General features: G+C 34.7%; 1 protein-coding gene across 6 annotated transcripts in view; it reads right to left on the bottom strand.

Annotated features, from left to right (window-relative positions):
- Positions 1-26,107, bottom strand: part of LOC118184702 (CREB-regulated transcription coactivator 3-like) — a 203,733-nt gene that overhangs the window by 106,955 nt on the left and 70,671 nt on the right. For 5 of the 6 annotated variants that reach the window (XM_085810658.1, XM_085810660.1, XM_085810659.1 and 2 more), the window contains 6 exons: positions 23,260-23,321; positions 19,064-19,155; positions 12,488-12,549; positions 4,268-4,326; positions 2,604-2,842; positions 272-507 (listed from right to left, as the gene is read on the bottom strand). In XM_085810658.1, the coding sequence (XP_085666784.1) occupies positions 272-507; positions 2,604-2,842; positions 4,268-4,326; positions 12,488-12,549; positions 19,064-19,155; positions 23,260-23,321 (750 nt within the window). The remainder of the gene's footprint in view (positions 1-271; positions 508-2,603; positions 2,843-4,267; positions 4,327-12,487; positions 12,550-19,063; positions 19,156-23,259; positions 23,322-26,107) is intronic. The other variant, XM_085810662.1, reaches the window with a different exon arrangement.

The following is a 26,107-nucleotide window of genomic DNA, read 5'->3' as shown; positions in this document are numbered from 1 at the left end:
TTGTAATAAGAATATTTCTGTTTTAATATGTGAATAATTATTTGACATTTAGTTAAATTATTAGCCTTAGTGTTTTTATCATAAACTAAGCATGCATAAAAAATTTGATTACAAAGACCTGCTTTGTTAATTACTTTTTTAAAACCATACACACAAACACATTTTAAATTTTTATGACTCCCAATTTAGAAATAAAATAAGCTATTAATTTTAAACAAGCAGCTGCATTTATCATTGAAACTGTTATGGGCCATCTCTGGTTCTTCTTTACCTCCATGTTATTCCATGATCGCTGATTATACCCTGTGGATTTATAACATACTTGCTGCTGTTGAACATTATGCTGATGTCCATGATGGCGAGGACTACCACTACCAATAACTAAATTTGTTAGATTATGATGATGTCGCCTTCTAGAAGATGGAGATGGTGAAGGTCCTGGGCTCGTATGTCTGCTTCCTCCACTAGATGTAGTAGTGATGAGTGTTCCACCACTTAAACTAGTACCTAATCATGAGAATACATAAGATATTCTGATGAGATAATTACAATATAATAAATATTTAGACATTTCTTCATAATAAAAATACTCAGATATCTAATGAGGGACAACAGCCAATATCTAACTGGACAGTTTCTTCTAAATACAATAAAAACTGGTTTCTAGAATTTTTCCAGTATCATCATGACAAATTCCCAAATTAATTAATTCATCATTTGATGTGTATGAAATATGAATTGCTTATGGCTACATTTTTTTTACTAAAACAGTTTTTCTTAAATAAAAGATGTCAAGCATATTAGTTACTTACCAAGTGAATACCTAATCATATAAGGGTTTACTCATACTGCTTAATTGAATTGTTCTACAAGTACAGAATAAAGGAAATGTTGGAAAACAAGTAAATTGACTGACTATATGCTATCAATTTAAAATGTCTGCAGTGTTTCTAGTAATGAATTGAAAAGCTAAAATTCCTTTCAGAGCATTCTCTGTTTGATATAAGAAGATATGAAGTTTTCACATAACATGAATGCAAATAATAAAAAACAGTATATGAAAGGCAATGATTGTAATATACTGGCTTCCAAATGTTATACACAAAGTGGCAAAATCAACAAAAACAGAAAAGTAAAGCTTTGATTAACAGCAAATTACATATTTGGGGTTACCCAGCAAAAACATGTGCTGGTTGAAGGGTTAAAACTAAAAAGAAGAAACAAAACTTACATTAATAAAGTATGTAACCACATTACACCTTCACACAAACTTCACAACTACAATGCTTTCAATGAGGTGACCAACAATGGTGGATCATTGCCATTGCTCCACTAAGGTAGTTTCCAATTAAGTCAGATTAGCTGGAAAAGATAAATGTGCACAGATAGCATACCTAAGAGTATCTCAAAGATTTTCATTGGGATTAAGGTCAGGAGGTATGGCTGACACTCCATGTGAAAAATGTCCTCACTCTCCAGATACTCATTATCAGTGTTGGCTCCCTGCAAATGGTCATTTTCATCCATAACGAGAAAATCAGAAACTGCTGTAGCACAGAATTACAGATTGGGATGTCGTCCCAACACTGCATAACCATCACAAAAATGAAGTTATCTTTAAAGATTTGCAGCTGGGTGAGATATACCACTGAAATTCCAGCCCAAACCATGATGCTACCACCTTTGAATGTGGGATGTTCGAAGATGTTTTGAGCCAGATTCTGTGTGCCTCAATTTCTCCAAACCTTTACATGTTTATCATCTGATTCTAGGGCAAATCTGGACTTGCCCATGAACGGAATGTTATGCTAGTCTGAGACAGTCCAACTGATATGTTAACAGCCCCTCTTGATTGGGCAGTTAGTGGAACACAAACACTTGGTACTTAGGCACACAGACCCTTCATATGGTCAATTCTCCCTTCCTACTATAGTAATTTACTGATATTCAGAAGGGGTTATAACCATGGATCAACTGGTCTCAGTCTCTGGACAACTGTTTAACTTGTTTGGAATTGTTTCCACAAATAAGAAATAGCAAAATGGTCCCCCCCCAAAAAAAGCAACATTTTTGATTGACTGTCCTGCTTCAATGCATCCAATAGCACACCAGTGCTCACTACCTGCCATTCATCTTTCAGCCACAGAAACACGAATATCGTCAAAAATTATCCTATGAAATTTATACACACTTTTTATCATTATTTAAATGCACCTCTTCCAAAACCTACAGAATTATGGCCTATTTAATGACTGTTTGGTTAGCACATGTTCAGAAAATCTATCACAATTGGCTTAACACATGGTATTTGCATAATGATATCTGTTACTGCAGCGATATTCAACATTCAAATTCATCAACACTTAAAACTAAAATTGCTAATTTGCACTGCATGCTTAACTTTTGGAAGTCAGTGTACCTCCATAGTTATAATAAATCCTACTCAGTTAGTTAGTAGTTAAAACTCTAATAGTTATAATAAAACAATTTACTGCATCAATATTTCATCAATTTCTTTGACAATTTAATTTCATATACACAATTTCCTATTAAATTTACAAATTTTGAATTATCTGGATTTGCAAGTATCAAGCCTTAATTACCTAATATATGTGTTTGTTGATGCTGTAGTGAAGAAGGAGACAAATTGGTGGCATTGGATGGAGAATAAGGAGGTATCGGGTTGCATGAATTTCCGGTGACCATTCCTGCTTGATCCTCCACGTCTAATGGGGTAGTAAGAGGTGGCGGGAAATGTAAGTTTGTCAGATCAGGTAGTGAACCTGTGTTACTAGAAATTGGCACATGCACAGATCCACATTCTTCTTGTGATGGGTAAATGCTACAAATAAAACATAAATTTAGTAACATTTTTAAACAATATCTAGTTATACAGAAAAATCCATTTGGAACATTCCTCTCCTTGAAAAATGTAATTTTCAAGCTGAAATTGGAATAAAAAATTTGTAATCTCTTACAATCATCTTGAAGCTATGGAAGATACTCAAAATGTCAGCCACAAGCATCCATCCAACTTCTGACCATTACTACCAAATGTTTGTTTCAGCATGGTATTTTATTTACAGCTTCTCAGTCCTAAGTGTATTTTTTTAGCTGCTGACTAGTCCTAGGCTTATTGCTATGCACAGTGTCCTTCAGATGACTCAATGAAAAGTAAATACATGAAGGTAAATCTGGGGTAAGTCAACCATCTCACAGGAAGAAACTGTTTTGCAGTTTGGTAATGTACTTGTATGAAAATAATGAGATAAACTACTATGTTGACAGTCTGTTCAAAGAAAATTGAATTGTTTAACTCATTCCATGAAATGGCAGTCACACTTTTATGGTATTTATTCTTTTCTTCTTGCCTTGTAAATTATTCTTAACTAGAAATATCACATTAAATCTTTCTGCAGCTGACTTTAAATGACAGAATGAAAATAACTTCAAATAATAAACATATGCTCAGCAATCAGCAAACATGAATGTTATTACACTTGACATCAATCGACAAAGAAAGAGAATGATGCAAAACTACCCCAATACTTCATGCACTGTGGCACCATCTCAGCATATCAGTCAAACAGCACAGATGCTGATGTGAAATCTTAGAAGCATGTATGTTCTTTTGTAAACAAATTTCAAGTTGAAATGGTATCTCCTATCAAAATCATAGTAGGGGCAAAGTCCTGAGTGAGTCACTTTGTACTGCAAAGAAATCACACTTTAAAAAACTAACTCGCTTTTTTAATTTGACGTCAAACAAAAGGCACATTTTTAAGCTCCTTTGTAATATCATTATAATCTTAAATAATTGTATTTTGCTATACACAACATTTATTATTATAAATAGAAAATTTTCAAAAAATAAAAGAAGTAATGAGTAAATGCAATTTCTTATTTCTCAGTTCTGTACTTTATTTTCATATAATTGCATAACTTCAATTTAAAAAGCCTTTTACTAAAAAATACATTTAAAATTAAACTATACAAGTAGCTGAAATAAATTTTAAATAAATATTTTTCTGAAACACCATATACAAAAAACAGCTTACAGCTTAAAAGTTTGAAAAGTGATAATATTTTTACTACATTTTTTTACAAGTATTTAAAATGATTACAATATCTGTGATAAAATCAAGATATGATAATTTTCACATACACTGCTCTCTGATTATCACATACTTCTGTAACATGAATGCAATCAAAGTACTTTTGACAGAAACATTATATAATAAAGAAATGGCTTAAAAGAATAACTTACTTTATCCCAGGTACTTCACATGATTTTGGCCTTGACTGTTGCAATGGAATTAGTTGTTGCTATAAGTTGTAATAAATAATTAATTATACTAACAATATACAAATAAAATGCATAAATGAACAAAATTTAAAATAAATAAATAAAAATAAAAAATACTGAAACATCATTTCAGTCTCTCTCTTCCTTGTCTTACAGATACTTAAAGCTCTCGGCATACACATATTTAAGGGGACTGTGAAAATCTTTGCAAAAGAATATTAATGATTTAAGTACCTGTATCACATCAACGCTAGTCTCTTGATTGATCGCTATAAACAACTGTTATGTGATCAATGTAAGCAATTGTTTATAAAAATGATATATTTATCAATAACCTCATCTTTTTAAAAATATAAAGAAAAATGGTAGTTTTGAGAAACCTTCCAGTAACAACTTTGTTTCAGAGCTGATGTAAAAGAGCTCATGTTTACAGATGTACAAAACAATCCACTGTAATTCTTAAAGATTCATTACCTGCATTTAGTAGCTTGTACAGGGTCAATTTATTTAAACACTTCTCTGCTGCTGTCACTAACATCATTTTGTGATTCCGATCAATTTAAACTTTCTTTTATGTCAAAATACATTATTCTTATTCCCTAAGTAACTAGCACTTAAGCATTCAAGATAAGATTGTAAATCATCTAATTGACTCCACAAGATGTGAGCAAATGCATAGTTTGATCATTATAAATTCTGAATAGAAGAAATAACAGCATCTGAAAAATTTTTATTTGCCAAAAACATAACTGCTCAGTTTCTAAAATAATAATTTGCATTTAGACTGCAAAAACAGACATTTCTTTTTATTGCTTCTTTGTTGAAATATGTGCAAAGTTCTATATATTTACATCTCAAATATCTTCAGAAAGATTATGTGAATAACACATACATTTTATAATAAGCTCATGCACAGCTAGGTGATCAAATTTATACAGAAGTATATTGTCATTTAAACACATTTTCACAGTAACTTGGACAAATTTTCCTATTTTCTATTTTGACACGTTTTCACACTTGAAAATTACAGACAATTGTATTCTGCACTTAGTCTCATAAGGGACAGGAATGATAAATTTTTTTCTCTAATTAGAACAATTCATATGTTTCTTTAGAGAAGAGATTCCCAAACTTTTCTTTACATTAGTGCCTTTTAAAAGAATGGTTTTCCTTATCGACCCCTTACATTTTTTTTCTGTCACAAACAGAATACAACATAATCATAATATAAATAGGCACACATAAATAACTTGAAAATCAAATCATAAGTTATGATATGAATAAAAATTTTGAAAAAAAAAAAAAAAAAAGGTTTATTGGATTTATGTTTTGTTATTTTTGATTTTACAAATACAATCAAAAGTCTTAAATCCGGACGTCCATAATCCGGAATGATCTATAATCCGGACTTCAAAGCTACAATCTTTCTGTGCATGCGTGAACGCGTGAGACATTTATGCATGCGCGTTTAATGCACAACGGACGGTATAAGCTAAGCTAAAATTATCTAATTATCTATTTCAGTTAATATTGCAGATTGTGTTGTTCCTTAATCTCCTTAATCTTCGAATAGGATCCGGCTTTTTTTTTTTTTTTTTTTTTTGCGCAGACTGTTGAGCAATTTCATAAAAGTAAGCTTGAACTTTCGATTAAGTCAGATATAATTTCCGATTCTGGAGCTGCCAAAGGATCTACAAAAGCGAAAGCATGTTTCGATGTCCATTAAACAAAAAATGCAATTGCTGCAAAAAATGGATAAAGACATGAAGAAAGTGACAGAGATGTGATCTGTTTCTATAACCATTCCGAAATCTGTTTATCAATTTCACGCTGCTCTGCGGGGGGGTCGCGACGCACAATGAATTGGAAGTTGATCTGTCAGCACTATCCTTATCTTCAGGGCAGATGTTTTATTTTATTCGGCTTATAACTCCTTATTAAATGTAGTGTCTCATCTCAATGTACTCCGATATGATTTAAATCAATTTCCTCGTCATTATAAATATCACGAATACGCATAAAATAGTTTTCTGGTTGCAATTTTCTAATCTCGACTATGCACAATGTATGCTTTACGCATGCGCGCTTTGAAAGAAATGTTTAATAAAGTAAACAAATAAATATTAAGCTTTTTTTTTTTGTAAATTTTGATACCCTTTAGAACACAATTGCTCTTTATTTCATTAATTACCATTTCATATTTTTACTTGTATAATTTCTGCATGCCATCTTACCAGATTTAAACTGATGATCTATAATTGAGACACAATAACACGCCGAATAAATACTAATTCAGAAGACAAACAACAAAAATCAGTGTTATATTTACGAAACTAGTCCTGTGAAAATTTCGTAAATATAACGCTGACTTTTGTTGTTTGACTTCTGAATTGATGATCTGCGAGGGTAAGTTAAAAAATAAGTTTCCCCTTTCGACTGTGGTCAGAGTTGTGTATGAAAGTCAAAAAATAGAATGAGACATTAAAGATATGACATACCTTTATTTTTCCACATAGGTACCAAGTACATTGAGACATTTGTCATATCGCTTGATAAGCTTCAAAAAGCTCTCCAGGAAAAAATCAGGGCTTTGCATATGGAAGAAGCGTTGAACGGCTTGTTTCACTTCAGTATTGCTTCCAAAGCACCTTCCCCCGAGACTTTTTTTCAAAGCAGGAAACAGATGGAAGTCACTTGGTGCGAGATCAGGACTGTATGGCAGATGGTGTAGGCACTCCCAACCAAGTGTTGCAATATGGTTTTGCGTTGCCGTCGCCAAATGTGGTCTGGCATTGTCATCCAACAGCAGAACGCCAGATGTGAGAGGGCCAGGCCGCTTTTTCCGAATCGCCTCTTTCAATTTCGACAGGGTGTCACAGTAGCGCGTAGCATTGATGGTTCCAACCTCCAAAACGTCCAGCAACAAAACTCCTTGGGCGTCCCAGAAAACTGTGAGGAGCACTTTACCTGCAGAGGGAGTTGTCTTGAACTTCTTTCGGACAGGTGATGATGGATGTTTCCACTCCATAGATGCGGCCTTCGATTCTGGCGTGAAATGGTGGACCCACATTTCATCCCCCGTCACAATCCAAAACAGAAAGCCATTGCCATCTTCATGGTAACGCACGATATGCTCCAGGCTGACCCCCATGCGTTGTTTCTTGTGTGTCGAGGTCAATTGTCGGGGCACCCATCGTGCTGACACTTTTCTGTATCGAAGAATGTCGTGGATGATGTTTTGAGCTCGCTCATGTGAGATTCCAAGTTCTTCCGCTACTTCATCGATGGTGATACGCCGGTTCACTCCGTGCCCATTCATAGCGGATAACCGCTCTCACTTCCTCCTTTGACCACGAATTCAAAACGCACCTTCTCTCCATACCTACCGGGGCTCAAATGAGAGGCTGGTCTCCGCTTTGTGCACGCACTGCAACAGCGCCATCTGCTTGATTTGCAGCGACCTCTACCCAATGGTGTATCGGTGACTTGCGCGTTTTCCTGCTGTGTCACCTTTCGCCCATAGCCGTTCAACGCTTCTTCCACATGCAAAGCGTGAATTTTTCTTGGAGGACTTTTTGAAGCTTATCAAGCGATATGACAAATGTCTCAACGTACTCGTACGAGAATAATAAAATAAAGGTATGTCATATCTTTAATGTCTCATTCTATTTTTTGACTTTCATACACAACTCTGACCACAGTCGACAGGGGAAACTTATTTTTCAACTTACCCTCGTATAATCCGGAATCGATGAAGTCCCGATGTGTCCGGATTAAAGACTTTTGACTGTATAAACAAGTTTCCAGAATTGCCATTTGGCCACATCTTGTCTTTTTTTTTTTTTTTCTCTTTTCTTTGAGGGGGGCAAACAAAAAAAGCTCATAAACAATATTTTACATTTAATCACTAACAGTGATATATTTCTCATATTTATGAGCATCTGTTCTGTAAACTTGAAAATTATATATTCCTAATTACTAATAATGACACTTCTTCGAGGTAGTTATAGAAACACTGCTTCTAAGGAGAAAAAAAGGCAGAATTTATAATCTCATTTCCCCCTCCACATGTGCATAGTACACACACACATGTGCAAATCTGCACTGAAATTCTGAAATATCAATGGCGAGATTTTAATGAAATCTGGTATAAATATAACTTAGAAAGAGACACACCATTCAAAAGTCATTTTATGTAAGCATGAGTATTAGTAACCTCATAGTGCAGGCATGTCCAAACTCCATGTGATATCGAACTGGAAATGAGTCTAATACGGGGTTCTGCTCTCACAGCCAGACTGGCTGCGCAGTGTGATGACATACTAGACAGGAGGCACGTTGAGAAGACTCTGTGGCAGTCGATCCTATTCCTGCATAAAGGCAGTTTTCAACTTTCAGCCAGTTCTTGGAGGGAGATGACGAGAATGAAATTGCCCTCCCAAGAGTGTCCCAGATACGCTCAATACAGTTAAGCTAAAAAGACCTAGCTGGTTGATCCATGTGCCAAATATGTTCACTTTCCAGGTGTTCGTTGACCAGCTCATCCCGTATTTAGACTGAATTGCTTGATTAACAGGAACCCAGGACCCACTGTGCTCCTGTAAAATCCAACATTTGGCTCTAAAATCTTCTCTCAATACATCATAACAATCAGGGATCAGCTGTCGAAGACATGCAAGGGTGTGTGGCAAACTAATATAATGCCCGCCCAAATTATTGCATCTCCATCACCATAATAATCCTTTCCCCTGATGAGGGAGGGATGGTATAATGTTCCACACTTTCTACAGATATAGGTGCACCAAAAAAAAAATCAGTATCCAGGCTGAAACTTGACTCATCTGTAAACAGCAAGGTGCTTTACTGAAGTCTGATCCAAGGTGCATGTTGTCTGTATCATGCTAAACATAGTTCCTTGTGTGCTGAAGTGAATGGGATGCAAATAGCAGGTCTTCTGGCATGTAAACCTATCTCATGAAGCCTTTGGGCAACTGTAGAATGTGAAACTCAGGTTTCAGTAGTAGCATACAGCTCATGTGAGAGATATGAAGCTGTAAGATATGTAGCAGATATGTAGCAGTCCTGTGACAATGTGCAGAAAGTGCCAAATAAAGATTCTTATTTGTCGTCGTGCATCTTGGTTGATCTTGTCCAAGTCTTCTCAATATGGATACAGCACCCAGTAACTCTTTCCACAAACTGCAAATGACGCTGGGTGTTACATCAAAATCTGTAGCCACCTGTGCTTGTGATTGGCCTGCCTCCAGCATCCCTACAATAATTATCCCATCTCATTCCAGCATCCCTACGTTCATAGCTACTCATTTTACCTGATATAGTACAAAATTTACCCAAATCTTGCACGTAACATGGCAAAGTCATGAAGGAGTACATGCACTTATATCCCCTCCATAATCACAGCTCCACAGACACATGTAGGCTTACAAATTCAACTCCAAATATTTGCATAATTCTTCGGTGGCATGATTAGTACCTTTGGTTCAATACCTTATGTTAAAAATAGACATAATCTGCAAAGTCTCTTAATTTTGCACATAAGTGTATTGCTTTTCAATGGATATTTTTGTCATCCTTTATCACACATTTCCTGTAAACACAAACATAGCATATTACTGGACAAGCATCCCCAAAGGCTACAATTAGGGGAATTGAAGTAATGTTTATTGCAACGCTTGAACTTCACCTGACCTCTCAGCTCAATTTTATTACATAGAAATTTTTATGTATAAAGTTTTAAAGTAGGATTCAGCTTCTTATATGCTAACTACTTATTTTACTTGACCATTTAATTTTTTTGAAAGAATGTAACAGTAAAAATAATTATCAGTTTTACTTGCATTCTTCATAAAATTATTGTACTTATCGACAGAAACAAGTACCTTCTTTACTGCATCATTTTGTTATACTTTAATGACCATATTATTATTTTGCGTTGTTGAGATTAATTAAAAGACAGCATATTTTGGCCAAAATTAGCCACTGTGTATTAACCAGTTAAGCTTCCAAGACCAAAGGACACATAAAATCTTGTCTAGTGTTCTTCCATTTTTAGATCTAAGAAAAATCTTTTTTTCTCACTGGTTCTGTTATAGTCTTACATTCTTTTCATTCTTTTGGCAATCTTCTTGTTGTTATGATAATTATCTCGATAAAAAGAGTAACTTTTATTAAATGAAAAATTGTTTCCACTAGATCCCCTTCTGCATAAATTTCAATATTTTCAATGCATTCTGTTATACTTTTGCATACTGTTCTAAAAGAAAGGCTGTATTTCATAATTTATTTTTATTTTTATAAAATTATTCTTTAAAAAAAATTAGTGTTTTGGATTTTTAATCTTGGCCTAAAAAATCATAACCTCATCTAGTAATATTTCTTATTTAAATTTCCATGCTACATGAATTTTTTAATGTTTAAAAAAATAATCTACTACAACTATATAAGTCTACCTGTTGATCCATTTGAATCTATCTATATTTTGTAACTCATCTAAAATGTAGCGACTTCAAATTCTGACGAAACTGTTCTGGCCCATTATTTTTATAAAATCTGGTATTTGGAAAAAGGTATCAGCAGACTAAAAATCATCAATATGATTTCCTTTTTTTAAACAATAAAATCCTTTTCTTAAACACATAAAAAAATAGTACTCAAAAAAAAATTTTTTTTTAATTTCTTTTAAGCTTACATCTACATTTTATTATTCTACTTTTGATCCATTTGTGCTATTTTAATAATATAAATTTTCTCACAATACTTGAAAGAAATCATCTCCAAGGAACAAGCCTATGATTTTCTAAATACATATATATATATATACAAAGCAGGACCCTTGTCTAATTTAGTCTGACACATGACAGGAGAAAACTAACTACAGTTTTGAAAACAGCATGATTATTTAACTCTTAAACAGCTCAAAATCAGATCAACAGAAATTATCTTACAAATTGTTACCCAGTGCTATTCAAAAATGCAGCTACATTATAACACTAAATCAACTAAATGATTATTACTCAAACAACAATGGTTTTACATACACATGAAATAATTTTTTGCATATAAAAATGCCTGAAAACTGAATAAGCCATTCACATTTACCAGTTTGAGAAGAAAAAAACACCAATTCATCTTTAGTATTTGGTAAATGAAAAACACTTCATTCATAGTTCCTGTTTTCAGTGTTTGGCAAATGAAAAACACAGATTTGCATTTCTTTTCAACAACATAAAAAGGTAGGCATAGCTAAACATGTTTTTTAAATTTTTTGTCCAGAAGTTATTGTTTAGAAAGATTAAACACTTACCTGCAGTTACCTATTTCTACAGAAAATTAAAATGCAGAGCAGTTCAATGAACGTAAGCATAATTATAAAATATTAAATGTCAGCTAAGCTCACTCAAGGCTTCCAATGTATAAAACAGTATGCATTTAGAAAGACTACATAAATATTTTCTACACATCATCAGAAGACGATAGGTCCTTCGTAAGAATTGCTAAAAAATTAAGTACTCCTTACAGCAAAGTTCTGACTAAATGAATGCATTAAATCTTTTCTATTTAAATATATCTAAAAAGATAAATTAAAACTATCTAATCTGTAATGATAACCATTTAATGTTTATAATTAGCGATCTTAAAAATTTCAAAGTCAACAGCAATCAGCAAAGAATTATTTCTTAAGGCTTAAGGGTTCATTATAGCGAATATTTGAAATTTATCAAAGAGGCAAACGTGTCATCAGATGATATAACAATTAAGCTGAACAAAATCTGTTCTCATGTATAACATAAGAAAGGATTGTCATTACAAAGCAATAATACTTTCAAGAACAAAATTATGTATGAAACTTAATAAAAATTATCATATCATTAAAAATTCTTCTCCCCCCTCCAAGTTATCATAGACATTGGCCACTATTAAAGCTAGAAGCGATGATCACGTTATTATATTATGAAGGCATGGGTCACTGTTGCCTCCTATGAAAGGACAGACAATTTACATCCATGCCTTCTATGAGATTTGAACCTGGGCCGTTTCCGTACGGCAGTCAGAGCCACTAACCACCTTCCTATCTGGGCGGTTCATTAAAAATCTAATATTTTTTAAAAACCATCCATAATAATGTAATATTAGCCTTTATACTTATCAAAGGTGACTTACTTTCTTTGGATCCCAGTAATTATGAACTTGATCATTTTCATTTAGTACAACTCCATCAACTTCTATTTAAAAAAAATTATATATATGCAATAACCAATATAAACCAGTCTTAAACTTGAAGAAGAAGAAACAGAAAGACATTTTCGGCAAACATATTTATACAGAAAAGAACAAACTGAATTAAGAAGAAGTAAAATTAAGAAGAAATTAAAAAATTATGCAGAAAGCATTATGTAAAAGTAGCAAAAACTTATGTTCATACTAGTATGGTAAATGAGCCAATTAGTAAACATGGATGAAAGTGATGATTCATTTTCTAGAAAGTTGTATTTCAGTGATTCTTTTGTGGACATTTTGTAAGAGAGTGAACTCCCTGAGGACCTGCCTTCCACTTCCCATGAAAGATTCTGTTACTTCTTATAACTAGTCTTTCTTGTATATTTTTTAAATTAATTTTAAGTTCCTTAATGTATTTTCAGAACAATTTGAATAGCGCTTCCGAAAATTATTTCTCAAAGTAAGAAATTTTCCTTTTATATTTTCGTGTAAAGTAAAGAAAAAAGATTATTATATGCTAATTTTAATGCATATGATAGCTGATGTAATAATCTCAAATGATACCAAAAATTATGATATTAGGACTTCAGTTACACTTTACGCAAAACCGTGTTCTGCGGGACGAATCTTTTCAACTTCCATCTATCCTCAGGAAATGTCTTAAACAAAGGCATGCCACCTTGAAAGGGTTACGTTACTATTGTTATAATTTGTCACAAAAATTACCCACCTTATGGAATGCTGAACGGAAGAATTGTAACACTCTTAAGAGATGGCTATTTACCAGGCTATACAGAAGATAAAGATCTTAGGTGTCCAAATAGCAATATTTGATATGGGAACTATAGATGCCATGTTGTATAGCATTGCATAATAGCCAAAAAATTGAAAGGACACCACTATAAACATTTCTAATATCCAAAAAACTGAAATTAGTGGATCCTTTTGATAAACCCAGTAAAATTTAGCACATGCAGAACCTTGAAAAATTTATTAAAATTTGCACCATAACAAAATTATAACACCACAAATATGACTTATACAAACTGCCCTCTGTAATATCATATGCAAATTTAATTTCATCTTCAAAAAGTAATTTACTGATTTTTCATGCAGTTATAAACCATATGTGTTTGTGTGTGTGTATGTGTAAGATATAATAAAATATTATGGTTACACTAAGAAATGATTGGTAACCTGAAAATTGACTATTCTAGGTTTTATGTTCTCCTCCTAAGTTCATCTGTTCTCCCAAATTCGATATCTTTCCCCGTTACATAAAGCTGCTTGAAAAAGGAATCTAAAACCTAAAATTAACCAATTGCAGTTTAGCTGTACTTATGCACCTACGTAATATAAATAGTGCTTCACGAGCAATTACATCATTCCTTTTCCTAACTTCTGCCATGCAAACATATCCGTGCTGCTACGCTTTCCAGTCTAAGATGCTTATGTTGCACTTTCAAACCAGTGTACATAAAAGTTATCATATTTAACTATGATTAGATAAATACCTTGTCTACCAAAATTATTATGATTTGATATGCGTGAAAATAAAGATTTGCGATACTTCAAGCTCAGTTTTGTTAGCTGCGTCATCATGCCTTCACCCTCAACCATTGCGAATACTGGATGTTAAACTATTACCTATATATATTTCGATTTAAGACATTTGTCAATACACTGACTACCAATAAGTATTTGAACACCTATGCAAATGACAATATCTGCGGTCCCAAGGTACGCCACGGACTCCGCCGGTATATATCGTGTAGGAAACAGCATCGGCTTTAGTCGCATGCAAGATGCCTCGCAGTTCGGAGCTCTCTGATTTCGAGAAAGGTATAATTATCGGGTATCACAAGTGTGGCCGATCCTTAAGGGACATATCTAGCGATCTGAAGTACCCAATATCGATAGTGGCCTATGTGATTAAGAATTGGAAGGTGAGGGGTGATTGTCGGAATGTGCCCCGAGTCAGCAGACCAACGAAAGTGGGGGATAGAGACCGACGAGTGCTGTTCAGAGAAATTCGGAAGAACCGCACCCAACTGATAGCCCTCATCCGCGAGGATTTTCAACAGGCATCTGGGAATATTGTTTCAATGAATTCCATCCATAAGGAAGCACATCTGCTTGGTTTTCATGGTCGTGCTGCTGCCCATAAGCCTTTGATCACAGAGTCCAACCACGCTGCTCGGTTAATGTGGTGCAAAGCACATCGAAATTGGACCGTAGATCAGTGGAAACGGGTTCTTTGGAGTGACGAATCAAGGTTCACCCTTTACCATTCGAATGGCAGGGTCTGGGTCTGGCGTCCTACCTGGAGAGCATCTCCTGCCAGAATGCATTGTGCCAACAGTCAAGTTCGGCGAAGGTGGAATTATGGTCTGGGGGTGTTTCTCCTGGTATGGGCTGGGACCCTTGGTCCCCATACATGGTAAGCTCAACTCCGATGCCTACTCCACTATTTTGGATGACAATGTGCTTCCTACGTTGTGGCAGTTTTACGGGTTGGACCCCTGTTACTTTCAGGATGACAATGCCAGTTGTCATGTTTCGACGTTAACCAAGGCTTGGTTTGGTGCCAATGGAGTTCATCGAATGGACTGGCTTGCCCAGAGTCCTGACCTGAACCCTATCGAGAACCTCTGGGACGAGTTGCATCGCCGAATTCAGGGGTGCATGACCCTTGCAAAATCAGTGAAGGAACTTCTATGTCTTCTCCAAGCCGAGTGGAAGAAAATACCACTAGCTGCCATACAAAGACTTATATAAAGTATGCCCCAGAGGGTCCACACTGTAAATACCTCTCGTGGAGGCTCTACCAACTATTGATTTTGAATAAAGTTAAGTTTTTCTTTTCTAGCACAGGTGTCCAAATACTTATTGGTAGCCAGTGTAGCACAAATAAGCACAACTCAATGTAGGAATTAATATTTGTAAACAAAGGCCTGAGTGATTTTACGATTAAATTTTGAGGATCGTTTCTAATATACCTGAATCACTTTAATTCTATAGTACATTTTCTACTCCTCTGAAAACCTTTCAACATAATACATTATACATCGACAACATAACACATATATAATACAATATAATGCATTGACATTAGAATTGTCGCACGCAATGTTGGCTCCAAACTTTCTTTGTTTTATTATAGTACAATGCATTTAGCATCCACACAACATGAAAAGTGTTGCCAAATTAAATACAGTACATTTAATTTGTCTTCCCCATGGGCAGGCAAATAGACAGTTCTATTTAATCTATATAAATCTCGGAAGTTTTCTTTCAAATTATAACTGCTTAACAAACTGAGCAATTTAAAAATAATACATGCACTCATACCAGGAGCCAGCCCATACCAGGATACCATACTAATCCCAGCCCATACCAGGAGAAACACCCCCAGACCATAATTCCACCTTCGCCGAACTTGACTCTTGGCACAATGCATTCTGGCAGGAGACGCTCTCCAGGTAGGACGTCAGACCCAGACCCTGCCATTCGAATGGTAAAGGGTGAACCTTGATTCGTCACTCCAAAGAACCCGTTTCCACTGATCTACGGTCCAATTTCGATGTGCTTTGCACCACATTAATCGAGCAGCGTGGTTGGACTTTGTGATCAAAGGCTTATGGGCAGCAGCACGACCATGAAAACCAAGCAGATGTGCTTCCTTATGGATGGAATTCATTGAAACAATATTCCCGGATGCCTGTTGAAAATCCTCGCGGATGAGGGCTATCAGTTGGGTGCGGTTCTTCCGAATTTCTCTGAACAGCACTCGTCGGTCTCTATCCCCCAGTTTCGTTGGTCTGCTGACTCAGGGCACATTCCGACAATCACCCCTCACCTTCCAATTCTTAATCACATAGGCCACTGTCGATATTGGGTACTTCAGATCGCTAGATATGTCCCTTAAGGATCGGCCACACTTGTGATACCCGATAATTATAAGTCTTCATTTTAATAATAACCTAATTGATATGATTTACAATATACTTTATTTATAATCAAATTTGTCATTTTAAACAGTTGCAACATTACTTTAGTCCCTCAATGATCAGATAATTTTCAATAATCAAGAAAATGGTCATACGAGTGCCTAATTTTTTATTCAAGAAAATTATATAAAAATAAGTGTACGCAAAATATATGTATTCATTTTTAATTTCTGGATTTTTTTTAGTCTGAAATTTAAAAATAATTTTTTTAGGAAAAGCCAACATTCAGGGTTATTACGACTATATATAAGTTTTCCAGTACAGTGGGGAAATTTAAGAAGTATGCATTTTAAACAGTAAAAGAGAATTTTATTAAACGTAGGCATAATATAAATAAGGATTAGTTATTTTTTCTTGTGTGATGCAAAGATGTCACATGAGATGCAAAGGCCAATGTCACAATCTGGACAGTAGTATTGAGTTTCCTTCCTACATCTCTTAATGTTTTCATCTCTTCTGGAACAACAAACTTTGCAGTATCTTAAAGGTTACCGTTTCTTATCAGTTGGGGCTATCTGTTTAATAAAATGCCTTTCAATCAAACAATTGAGATTACCCTCCAAGCTTGGATAGCCTCCTTTTGACATGGTGTCTGATGACTGATACATTTCAATAAGTTCATCTACTAAAGATAAACGAACCATCAATTGACATTTTTTCCCCCCACCCTGTTTTTTTTTTTTTTTTTTTTTTGTAAATAAGAAATGAGTTCAAAACAGTTTGATCTAACAAATGAAAAAATACTTTCTCATAATATTTCTTTCCTTCTTTTTGATCAATACAGTAATCTTCAAGATATATTGTTCTACAATATCTACTGCTCCCATATTTTTATTGTAAACCTGCAGATTTTTTGACAACTTTGTTATGACATTGTACATCTACCGTGGCATTTGCATGGACTGTAGATAGCATGGTAACATTTTTCTTATCCCTCCACTGCATGGCAAGAACTTTACCTTGAGGAAATGCAACATTTTCACCTTTTATGATTTTCTTTTTTACCAGTTCTTAAAGCATTTCTTTTGGGTTTAGTTTCAAAAATTTTAAAAGCATGTTTCTCAGTTTTGGTGAGATATAAAAATTATATGTTATCATACAATATTCTTGTTTTAGCAATGGCTTGATAAGTGGCATCACAACTTGAATTGATTAGAGCAGATCTTTATATTTTGCATTAAAAACTATACCTTTTCCAGTATACATAAATTTGTGACCACATATACCTTGAACTTGATTCACATAACAAATATGCTTTTACTCCAAAACAGAAACTCTTCTTTGGCATATACTGTCACCATTCTAATTGACATTTGAAGAGCATGAGGTTTTTATCACTTATAAAACCACATCCAGGAGTTACAGCTCTTTGAAACAATTAATTCAGATATTCTAACACTGACCAGATTTTAGACAGTTTGGGATTTGGATAAATGTTACAATCTAAAGTTTAATTATCTACAAAATATTGAAACTTATGTATTTCATAAAGTCTATTACAAGGCATTACGCTTCTGAAAAAAAGGGGTGTATTGAAATTGAATGTTTTTTGCTCCAATACATTTTTGTATCTGATTTTCTTACAATACCTTGTAAAATAACTATACTGAGAAATTTAAGAATTTCTTCCTTTATGTCAGGTATCCAAAGTTTTCTATTTTTGGATAGGTGGAATCCTGGAGAATTTTGGCATTGTTCAGCATATCTATTTGTTTCCAAAAATATGGGATGCACTAAATTGTCATTTACAAAATACTCAAAATATTGCAAAATACCAGAACTTAGATCAAAATTTGTGTTTATCTTTGGTGTTCTCAAAATTTTTAAATGTGGGAGTGAATGATCTATTGAAGTTGATACAATTTTAGGCCATACTCATCCAGGCAACAGTATACATCCATCATCACTGCTCTCAGATTTACTCTCCGAACTTTCATAAAAATCAGTTACATCAAAATCACACTCAGATCCGTTTATACTAAAATTAGAATCCGATTCACTTTCTAATTCTGACTTCATAATGTACAGAATATTAAAAAATATATTTTATCACAGAACAGAAACCATATATATTCACAAACAGACTAAGTAAGTAATTGGGCTAATGCTAAGATTACAAAATACATATCATAAATACACATGTTTAATTAGAGCTGAAATCTAGTTTAAAATAAACTAACTATCTTGAATTGCATAAAAAATTATTATTCTGGTTCTTCCATCTGATAAAACTATTCCTGGGCAAAAGAAATTAAATGGTTTTAATCTTTTTGACACATTACTTCTGAACACTCCAGCCCGGAAATATCATGGGCACAAGAAATAGAGAGCAAAACCTCACCCCATCATTTTGACAGGAGCGAGAAGGAAGGGGCTAATGAATAGACGATGTTTCTAATGTCAGGTATTACATAATTTTGGGCAGAATAATTCAGTTTTTACTTTTTATACCAAATTTATTGTGTCATCTTAATGACCTACAAACAAGAATTTATTACAATAAAAATACCAAATGTCCTGTTATTGGGGGGTGTCTTGGCACCATGAAAATTTTCTTGGGGGTTCATAGCACTTTGGTGAAGGGCAGAATCAGAATTTGTCCTGGAAGATAAAAAAAAAAAAAAAAAAAAAGAAAAGAAAAGAAAAAAAGAAAAATTAATTTTAAATTAAATTTTAATTAAAAACTAATACTTACTTAAAAGTGGTTATATTTTCAAATATCAATGAGTTTTCAAAAAGTCATTAATAAATTAGGAAGTAATGAATAATTTAATACATTAAAACAATACTCAATTACTTAGCATGAAATTAGTTTAGCAAATTTGAACTGCACTATTCTTTTGGATTCAAATATTTTTTTAATTTAAATCATTTTATGTTTTAATTATGAAAGCATACAGAAACACAAATACCTTTTTTACTACATAATAATTCTTTTTACTTTACACATATTTTACATCGTACAAAGTCCTGCATATAACAACTACCATTCTTCAGTTTGTTAAACTAACATTCGTATATCTGACAAAATGATTTAGCATAATATTCAGAACTATAATTTTTAATTATCCAAAGAACTTGTAATTTAATGCTGATAGAAAACTATTTCAAAAGTACTTGAACAACAAAAAAAAAAAAAAAAAAAAAAAAAAAAAAAAAAAACAATATACAAATTTTTTTATGAATTTAAGAACTACCAAAATTTTTCAGGCAAAGAAATATTACTTTTAAATTTTCTTGCTTAAAATAAATAACTTGATTTTGGATATTTTTTTCAGTTATACACTGAAGTGACAAAAGTCATGGGATACCTCTTAATATTTTGCAGGTCCTCCTTTTGCCCGGCAAAGTGCAGCAACTCGACGTGGCATGGACTCAACAAGTCGTTGGAAGTCCCCTGCAGGAATATTGAGCCATGCTGCCTCTATAGACGTCCATAATTGTGAAAATGTTGATGGTGCAGCGTTTTCGGCACGAACTGACGTCTTGATGATGTCCCATAAATGTTCGATGTGATTCATGCCGGGCGATCTAGGTGGCCAGATCATTCGCTGGAATTGTCCAGAATGTTCTTCTAACCAATCGTGAACAATTGTGGCCCAGTGACATGGCGCATTGTCATCCATAAAAATCCCATCGTTGTTTGAGTACGTGAAGTCCATGAATGGCTGTAAGTGATCTCCAAGTAGCTGAAGGTATCCATTTCCAGTCAATGATCGGTTCAGTTGCACCAGAGGACCGAGGCCATGCCATGTAAAAACACAGCCCAGACCCTTATGGAACCACCACCAGCTTGAACAGTGCCTTGTTGACAACTTGGGTCCATGGCCTCATGGAGTCTGCACCACACTCGAACCCTACCATCAGCTCTTACCAACTAAAATCGTGACTCATCTGACCAAGCCACGGTTTTCCATTCGTTTAGGGCCCAACCGATATGATCACGAGCCCACGAGAGTCGCTGCAGGCGATGTCGTGCTGTCAGTAAAGCACTCGAGTCGGTCTTCTGCTGGCATAGCCCAAGGAAGACAAATTTCGCCGCACTGTCCTATCGGACACGTCCTCGTACGTCCCACATTGATTTCTGTGCTTATTTGGCGCAGTGTTGCTTGTCTGTGAACACTGACAACTCTACGCAGACATCGCTGGTCTCGGTCGTTAAGTGCAGGTGGTCGGCCACTGCGCTGTCCATGGTGGGATGTTATGCCTGAAATTAGATACTCTCAGCACACTCTTGACACTGCGGAACTCGGAATGTTGAATTCCCTAATGATATCCGAAATGGAATGACCCATGCGTCTAGCTCCAACTACCATTCCACGTTCAAAGTCTGTTAATTCTTGTCGTGCAGCCATAATCACGTCAAAGCCTCTTCACATGAATAACTTGAACACAAATGAAAGCCCTGCCAAAGCACTTCACATTTATACATTTTCTACGCGATACTACTGCCATCTGTATATTTGCATATTGCTATCCCATGATTTTTGTCACTTCAGTGTATATGCAGTTCATGAAATTTAAATTTTTAAATTAGGTATGCATGAAGCTCTAAAATATACAGTTCTAATTTATAATTATTTCCAAAGAACCTGTTTAACATTAATATAAAACATATTAATTTCCATAAAAAATTTATAAACATGTACCTTAAAAACAAAATTTATTTTACTATGTCAATAAGCACATCTTTGAATGTGTTCAAAAGATCATACAACAAGACAATGTTAACATTTGAATAATCACATTAAAATACATTTTCCTTATATTTACATTTTTTAAATTTGGGTAAGGGCAAGAATTAAGATTTAATCACAGTTTATGATTCTGAATAGAAAATATATCATTTCACAAAATTTAAAGACAATTTTATATAAGCTCTAAAAATATATAACAGTTGCACAAGATGCACCATACCTTTGAAATTAGGGGATGTCCCAGCTCAAAACAATGTAAACTTTACAGAATAGATCTAAAAACAATCTGCTATGATACTCAGTTCTCTTGAAGAAGCAAAAATATTCCGCATTTTATTTTTACTTTTTTAAGAAAAGACATATATATCAAATTCTGATTTTGCCCTATTTGCAAAGACTCAAATACAATTCACAAAATGCATACAGTACTTCTCTAGTCACTCTAAGGTTAAAATGCATTTAACTAAAGGTATGGCACATACATCTACGAGGGTTGGAACTTTAATAGTGGCAACTATTTATTTACAAGGAATACAAAAGTGATTCATGTCACGTTTTACAGTCCTTCAATATAGTCGCCAGCATTGTGTACAACCCGTTTCCAACGATGTGGAAGTCGCAGAATACCTGTAGCAGCGCCTGTTTTGTTGATAGTTTGAATGGACCGGTCTACTGCCGCAAGAATCTCAGGAACAGTTGGGAAGCGAGTGCCACGAAGTGGTTCCTTCATCTTAGGAATTAAGTCATAGTCACAAGGGATAGATCTGGGGAGTATGGTGGATGGTAAAGCACTTCCCAGCCCCATCGCTTGAGAAAATCAGTCACAGCCTGCGCATGCGGCCGAGCATTGTCATGCAAAATGAGAGGAGCGTTCTGCATAAAATGTCGCCGTTTTTTTTCTCAAAGCTGGTCGGAGATTGTGCTCCAAAAATGAACATTAATACTGCACAGTGACGGTCTGCTGTGGGGGAAAGGTATGCGTAAGGATGACACCATCACAGTTGTACACGAGAATCACCATAACTTTCACATTGCTGGGGTTCTGACGAAATTTCGAACGTCGTGGTGACCCGTGATGATGCCATTCATTTGATTGGCGTTTCAGTTCTGGCTGGTACGATCGGGCCCAAGTCTCATCCAGCGTAATGATACGACATAAAAAAAGCATCTCCTTCGCACTCATAGCGCTCCAGGTGGGTTCGGGCAGCATCGTATCGTAGCCATTTCTGCATTTCCGTCAATTGATGTGGAACCCATTGTGAAGCAATTTTTCTCATGGACAGGCGTTCCTTCAGAATGTGCAGCACAGTCGTATGTGCTAATCCTGTTTGTCCGGCCAGCTGACGAATCGTTTGGCGGTGATCACTGTCCATTAGCGCGGCAACAGCTTGCACGTCTGCATCGCTGACACTTGGACGACCTAGCCGCAGCATGTCTGCCACGTTTTGGCGTCCTTCGTTGAATGCTTTCACCCATCTTGCTACGGTTCTGTAAGGCAATGCAGATTCCTGGAAGCCTCTTGAAGCCCTTGATGACACTGTCGTGCTGTACGTCCTCAGGCACATTCAATTTTTCTCCAACATCGTTGTTCTTGTTTTGAAAACATCCTGACAACACTTACTTTAGACAGCGAGCTAATACAAGGATCCGTTCTTCGCGTCACTCCGCATGCGCGTGATGTAGGCAGGATGAGTCTTTTTGCTGAGAGGTAAGGTAGATATGTAGTTTACATGTGGTATACACGATATTCTTTGGTTTTGTTACATAGCGTTTTTTCAGCTGCGTTGCCACTATTAAAGTTCCAACCCTCGTATATCATACTTTCCTAGTACAAAGCATTTCAAGATGCATAAAAATTTGTATTTTTATGTGTCCCTATACATTGATCAGTAAAACAGCTGTGTGTCTAATTATAAATAAAATTTATTTGAATAATATATGCAAATTAACAGTAATATACTAAAGTTAACATCTATTTTGGAGGGGAAGGAAAGAGTAATGAACGCACCTCCTCCAATTAGTGTCTGGTGGTGGAGAAAGATATGAAGAATTATACGGTGAAACATCAATCTGTAAAAAAATCATATTTTAATCGTCATTCAATTTAAACACAAATTATGGTATTTTTTGTTTGAAATTATTTTTCTAAAAAAAAGCAGTTTATATCCTTAAATATATAATATATAGGTAGGTAGGTAGATAGATAAAATTGCCAAAAAGTTCTTTCGCTGATATTAATTACCATCAAAAGCAATTAAACATTCATGAAGACATGTCCAATTTGCTTTAGCTACAACATGCATAATTTGTTTTCACACTAATAGTAAAAGCTGCACTAAATTAGAAGTAATTTTTGGTATAATCCTAATCTTCCATAATGTCATGAGCATTACATTTAACCACTTGTGCTAAAAAGACGTGCCACGCATGTCAAGATGCTTTTGTCTCAAACTGCGAGCAATGTGAACATCACGTGCATAGGCATTTATCGCAAAAATGAAAATAACGTGGTGCACGTCGCCTAACAACGAGATTGTTTTATTTCTCGAGTTACAGCTCTGGATTGCACTCGCAGACACGGAGCGGCATAAATGAGACACTTTACCGCTTTTTATATTGCAGCACACAGCACCGGAACCGTGAAGTTTAGTCATAGTGCAAGTTGGTTAATAAGCAATTTAAAAAACAATTATTTTAAAGTTAAACCTTCTCTTCCTATATAAATGGAAATGCAGGTTCCTCGCAAAGTAATTTTTGACATACTCACTTTCATCTACAAAGACGCCTCTTATCTTACAAAATTATTCTTTTTTTAACTATTTTCAAACAAAATTTTAAAATTACTAAAAAAAGTCCTGGTACCTCAGTTTTGCAATTATATTTCTGATGTAATATCTTTAATTTACTTCATTATTAAAAATAATTCAAGGAATTATTTTTAAAACAGTGGCAGATTTTGATTTCGTTAAGAAAGAAACTTCATATTTTTGTTCATAGCAATTGCCACGTAGGCCTGCTTTCGCTAAAAAAAAGTTTTTCTAATGTGTCTTCATTAATATTAAATTTTAATTTAGTCCTAGTTTTTGCAACAACACTGAAAATCCTCTCACACTCTGCATTACTATGGGGAACTGTCAAGATGGCCAACATAATTCTAGACAGTTCACTATATTTTAAAATTCCATCAGCACCTTTCAGTCTTCCAATGAAACTCCACTAGGTGTCAATCCTAGCTGATTTTATAACTTCATCCAAGTTTTCTATTTGTAAACTGCTGTTATACAGCTGTTGGAACTGTTTCAATTTTTCCTTCCTTTTAGAACTCCTTCCAAGATAATAACAATATTAACAATGCATTCATCCACATTTATTGGTAATGAAGCTGCCCCTTTTTCAGCTGCTAAATTTAAGAGGTGACAGGTGCACCTCATAATCTGCAAATCTGAATTTTCTTTTCTTAAGATGCCTGCAACGCCATTCTTCAAGTCCTACAAATACTGGTGCATTATCGGCACCAATGCTAAGCAATTATCCAGAAGGACTGCATTTTCTTTTAAAGTTTTAATAATTAACTATATTAAAGCCTGTCAAATATCCTTCTAAAGTGGGGACAGAAAGTAAACTGCACTCAATTTCTGAAGGATTAAAAAAAGAAACAACAATTGAATCAGTATTATTGGTTCCATGCTGTTTTAATGCAATCAATAACCAAAGATTTATTTTTCAAACCCATTTCTTTAACAATTGCACCTGTTTTGGTTCTTGCACTTGAGTATTTCTTAGTGATCTCACTATCGGGAAATATTGTTCTAGATAAAGCTGCAGCGTGATCCGATGCATTCAGTGGCAGGTTGCGTTTCAGTAAAAAGGCAGAGAACAGACATTCTGCATTAATAACTTTTTAGTCCTTTGTTTCCGAAGAAAAATTTAATTTTTTGTTTTTTTCAAAACAACTCATGCTGTCCTTGTGCTTTGTGTACGCACATGTTTGAGAACATCCACCCTTCCACCATGCGAAATCGAAAAATCACAACGACAGATGGTACACATCGCAAATTTATTACATTTCCTTCAGGAAATAATGGAAGGAAAGTCAACTGTGTACGAGTTTTGAAATGTGCATGAGTATTTTACCTTCCTTGCAGACATAACAAAAGCTGATAATTTCTAAAACTATTTCCCGAAGGCATGTGTACTCACACAACTCAGGACGAGATGAACGAAATAACTAAAGAACATCCAAATAACAGCTTGCTTTGTGCTCATTGGCTAATATATGCCAGACGACACACAGTGGAGCTTGATGCCCATTAGAGAACTGGAGAGCGACGTTTTTTGGATACATATATGCTCTCACTCACAAAGCAGAAGTTCTCATCTGATTCGCACGGTTTTGTTTTAGATATAATCTAGAGAAAATTCAATTGCTTTCAGACCGTCCAAAAATAACTTTTTTTTTTTTTGTTCATATAACAAAGTATTAAGCCAAGTTCCATAAAAATGAGAAATTTTAAGATAAGAAAATATCAGGAGAAATACTATATTGTAAATCGGTTTGGCGGGAGAGCGGTCCAAAATCGGGAGTCTCCTGCCTAAATCGGGAGAGTTGGCAACTCTGTATAGGTATATGCCAAATTTTAACTGATAAATTATGCACAGCAAAACATCACAAATATTAAATAAAGGATAACATAACAAAAAGAATGCAGTGTGATATACACTACGCTGCACTGTAAAAAGAATAAACCAGCAGCTCAGATCATTCATGCATATTTTATATTTTAGACAGGATTAGAAAATATTTGTTTTGAGAGTGGTTGAGCAACTATTTCTCGTTATCTTGTATGAAGCATGCC

Source organism: Stegodyphus dumicola, chromosome 2, assembly GCF_044657685.1.
Source record: "Stegodyphus dumicola isolate Sdum_Otavi_A_Nest chromosome 2, ASM4465768v1".
NCBI classification, from domain to species: Eukaryota; Metazoa; Arthropoda; class Arachnida; order Araneae; family Eresidae; genus Stegodyphus; species Stegodyphus dumicola.
Note: the sequence above shows the minus strand (reverse complement) of the source record. Positions and strands in the feature narration are given on the sequence as shown.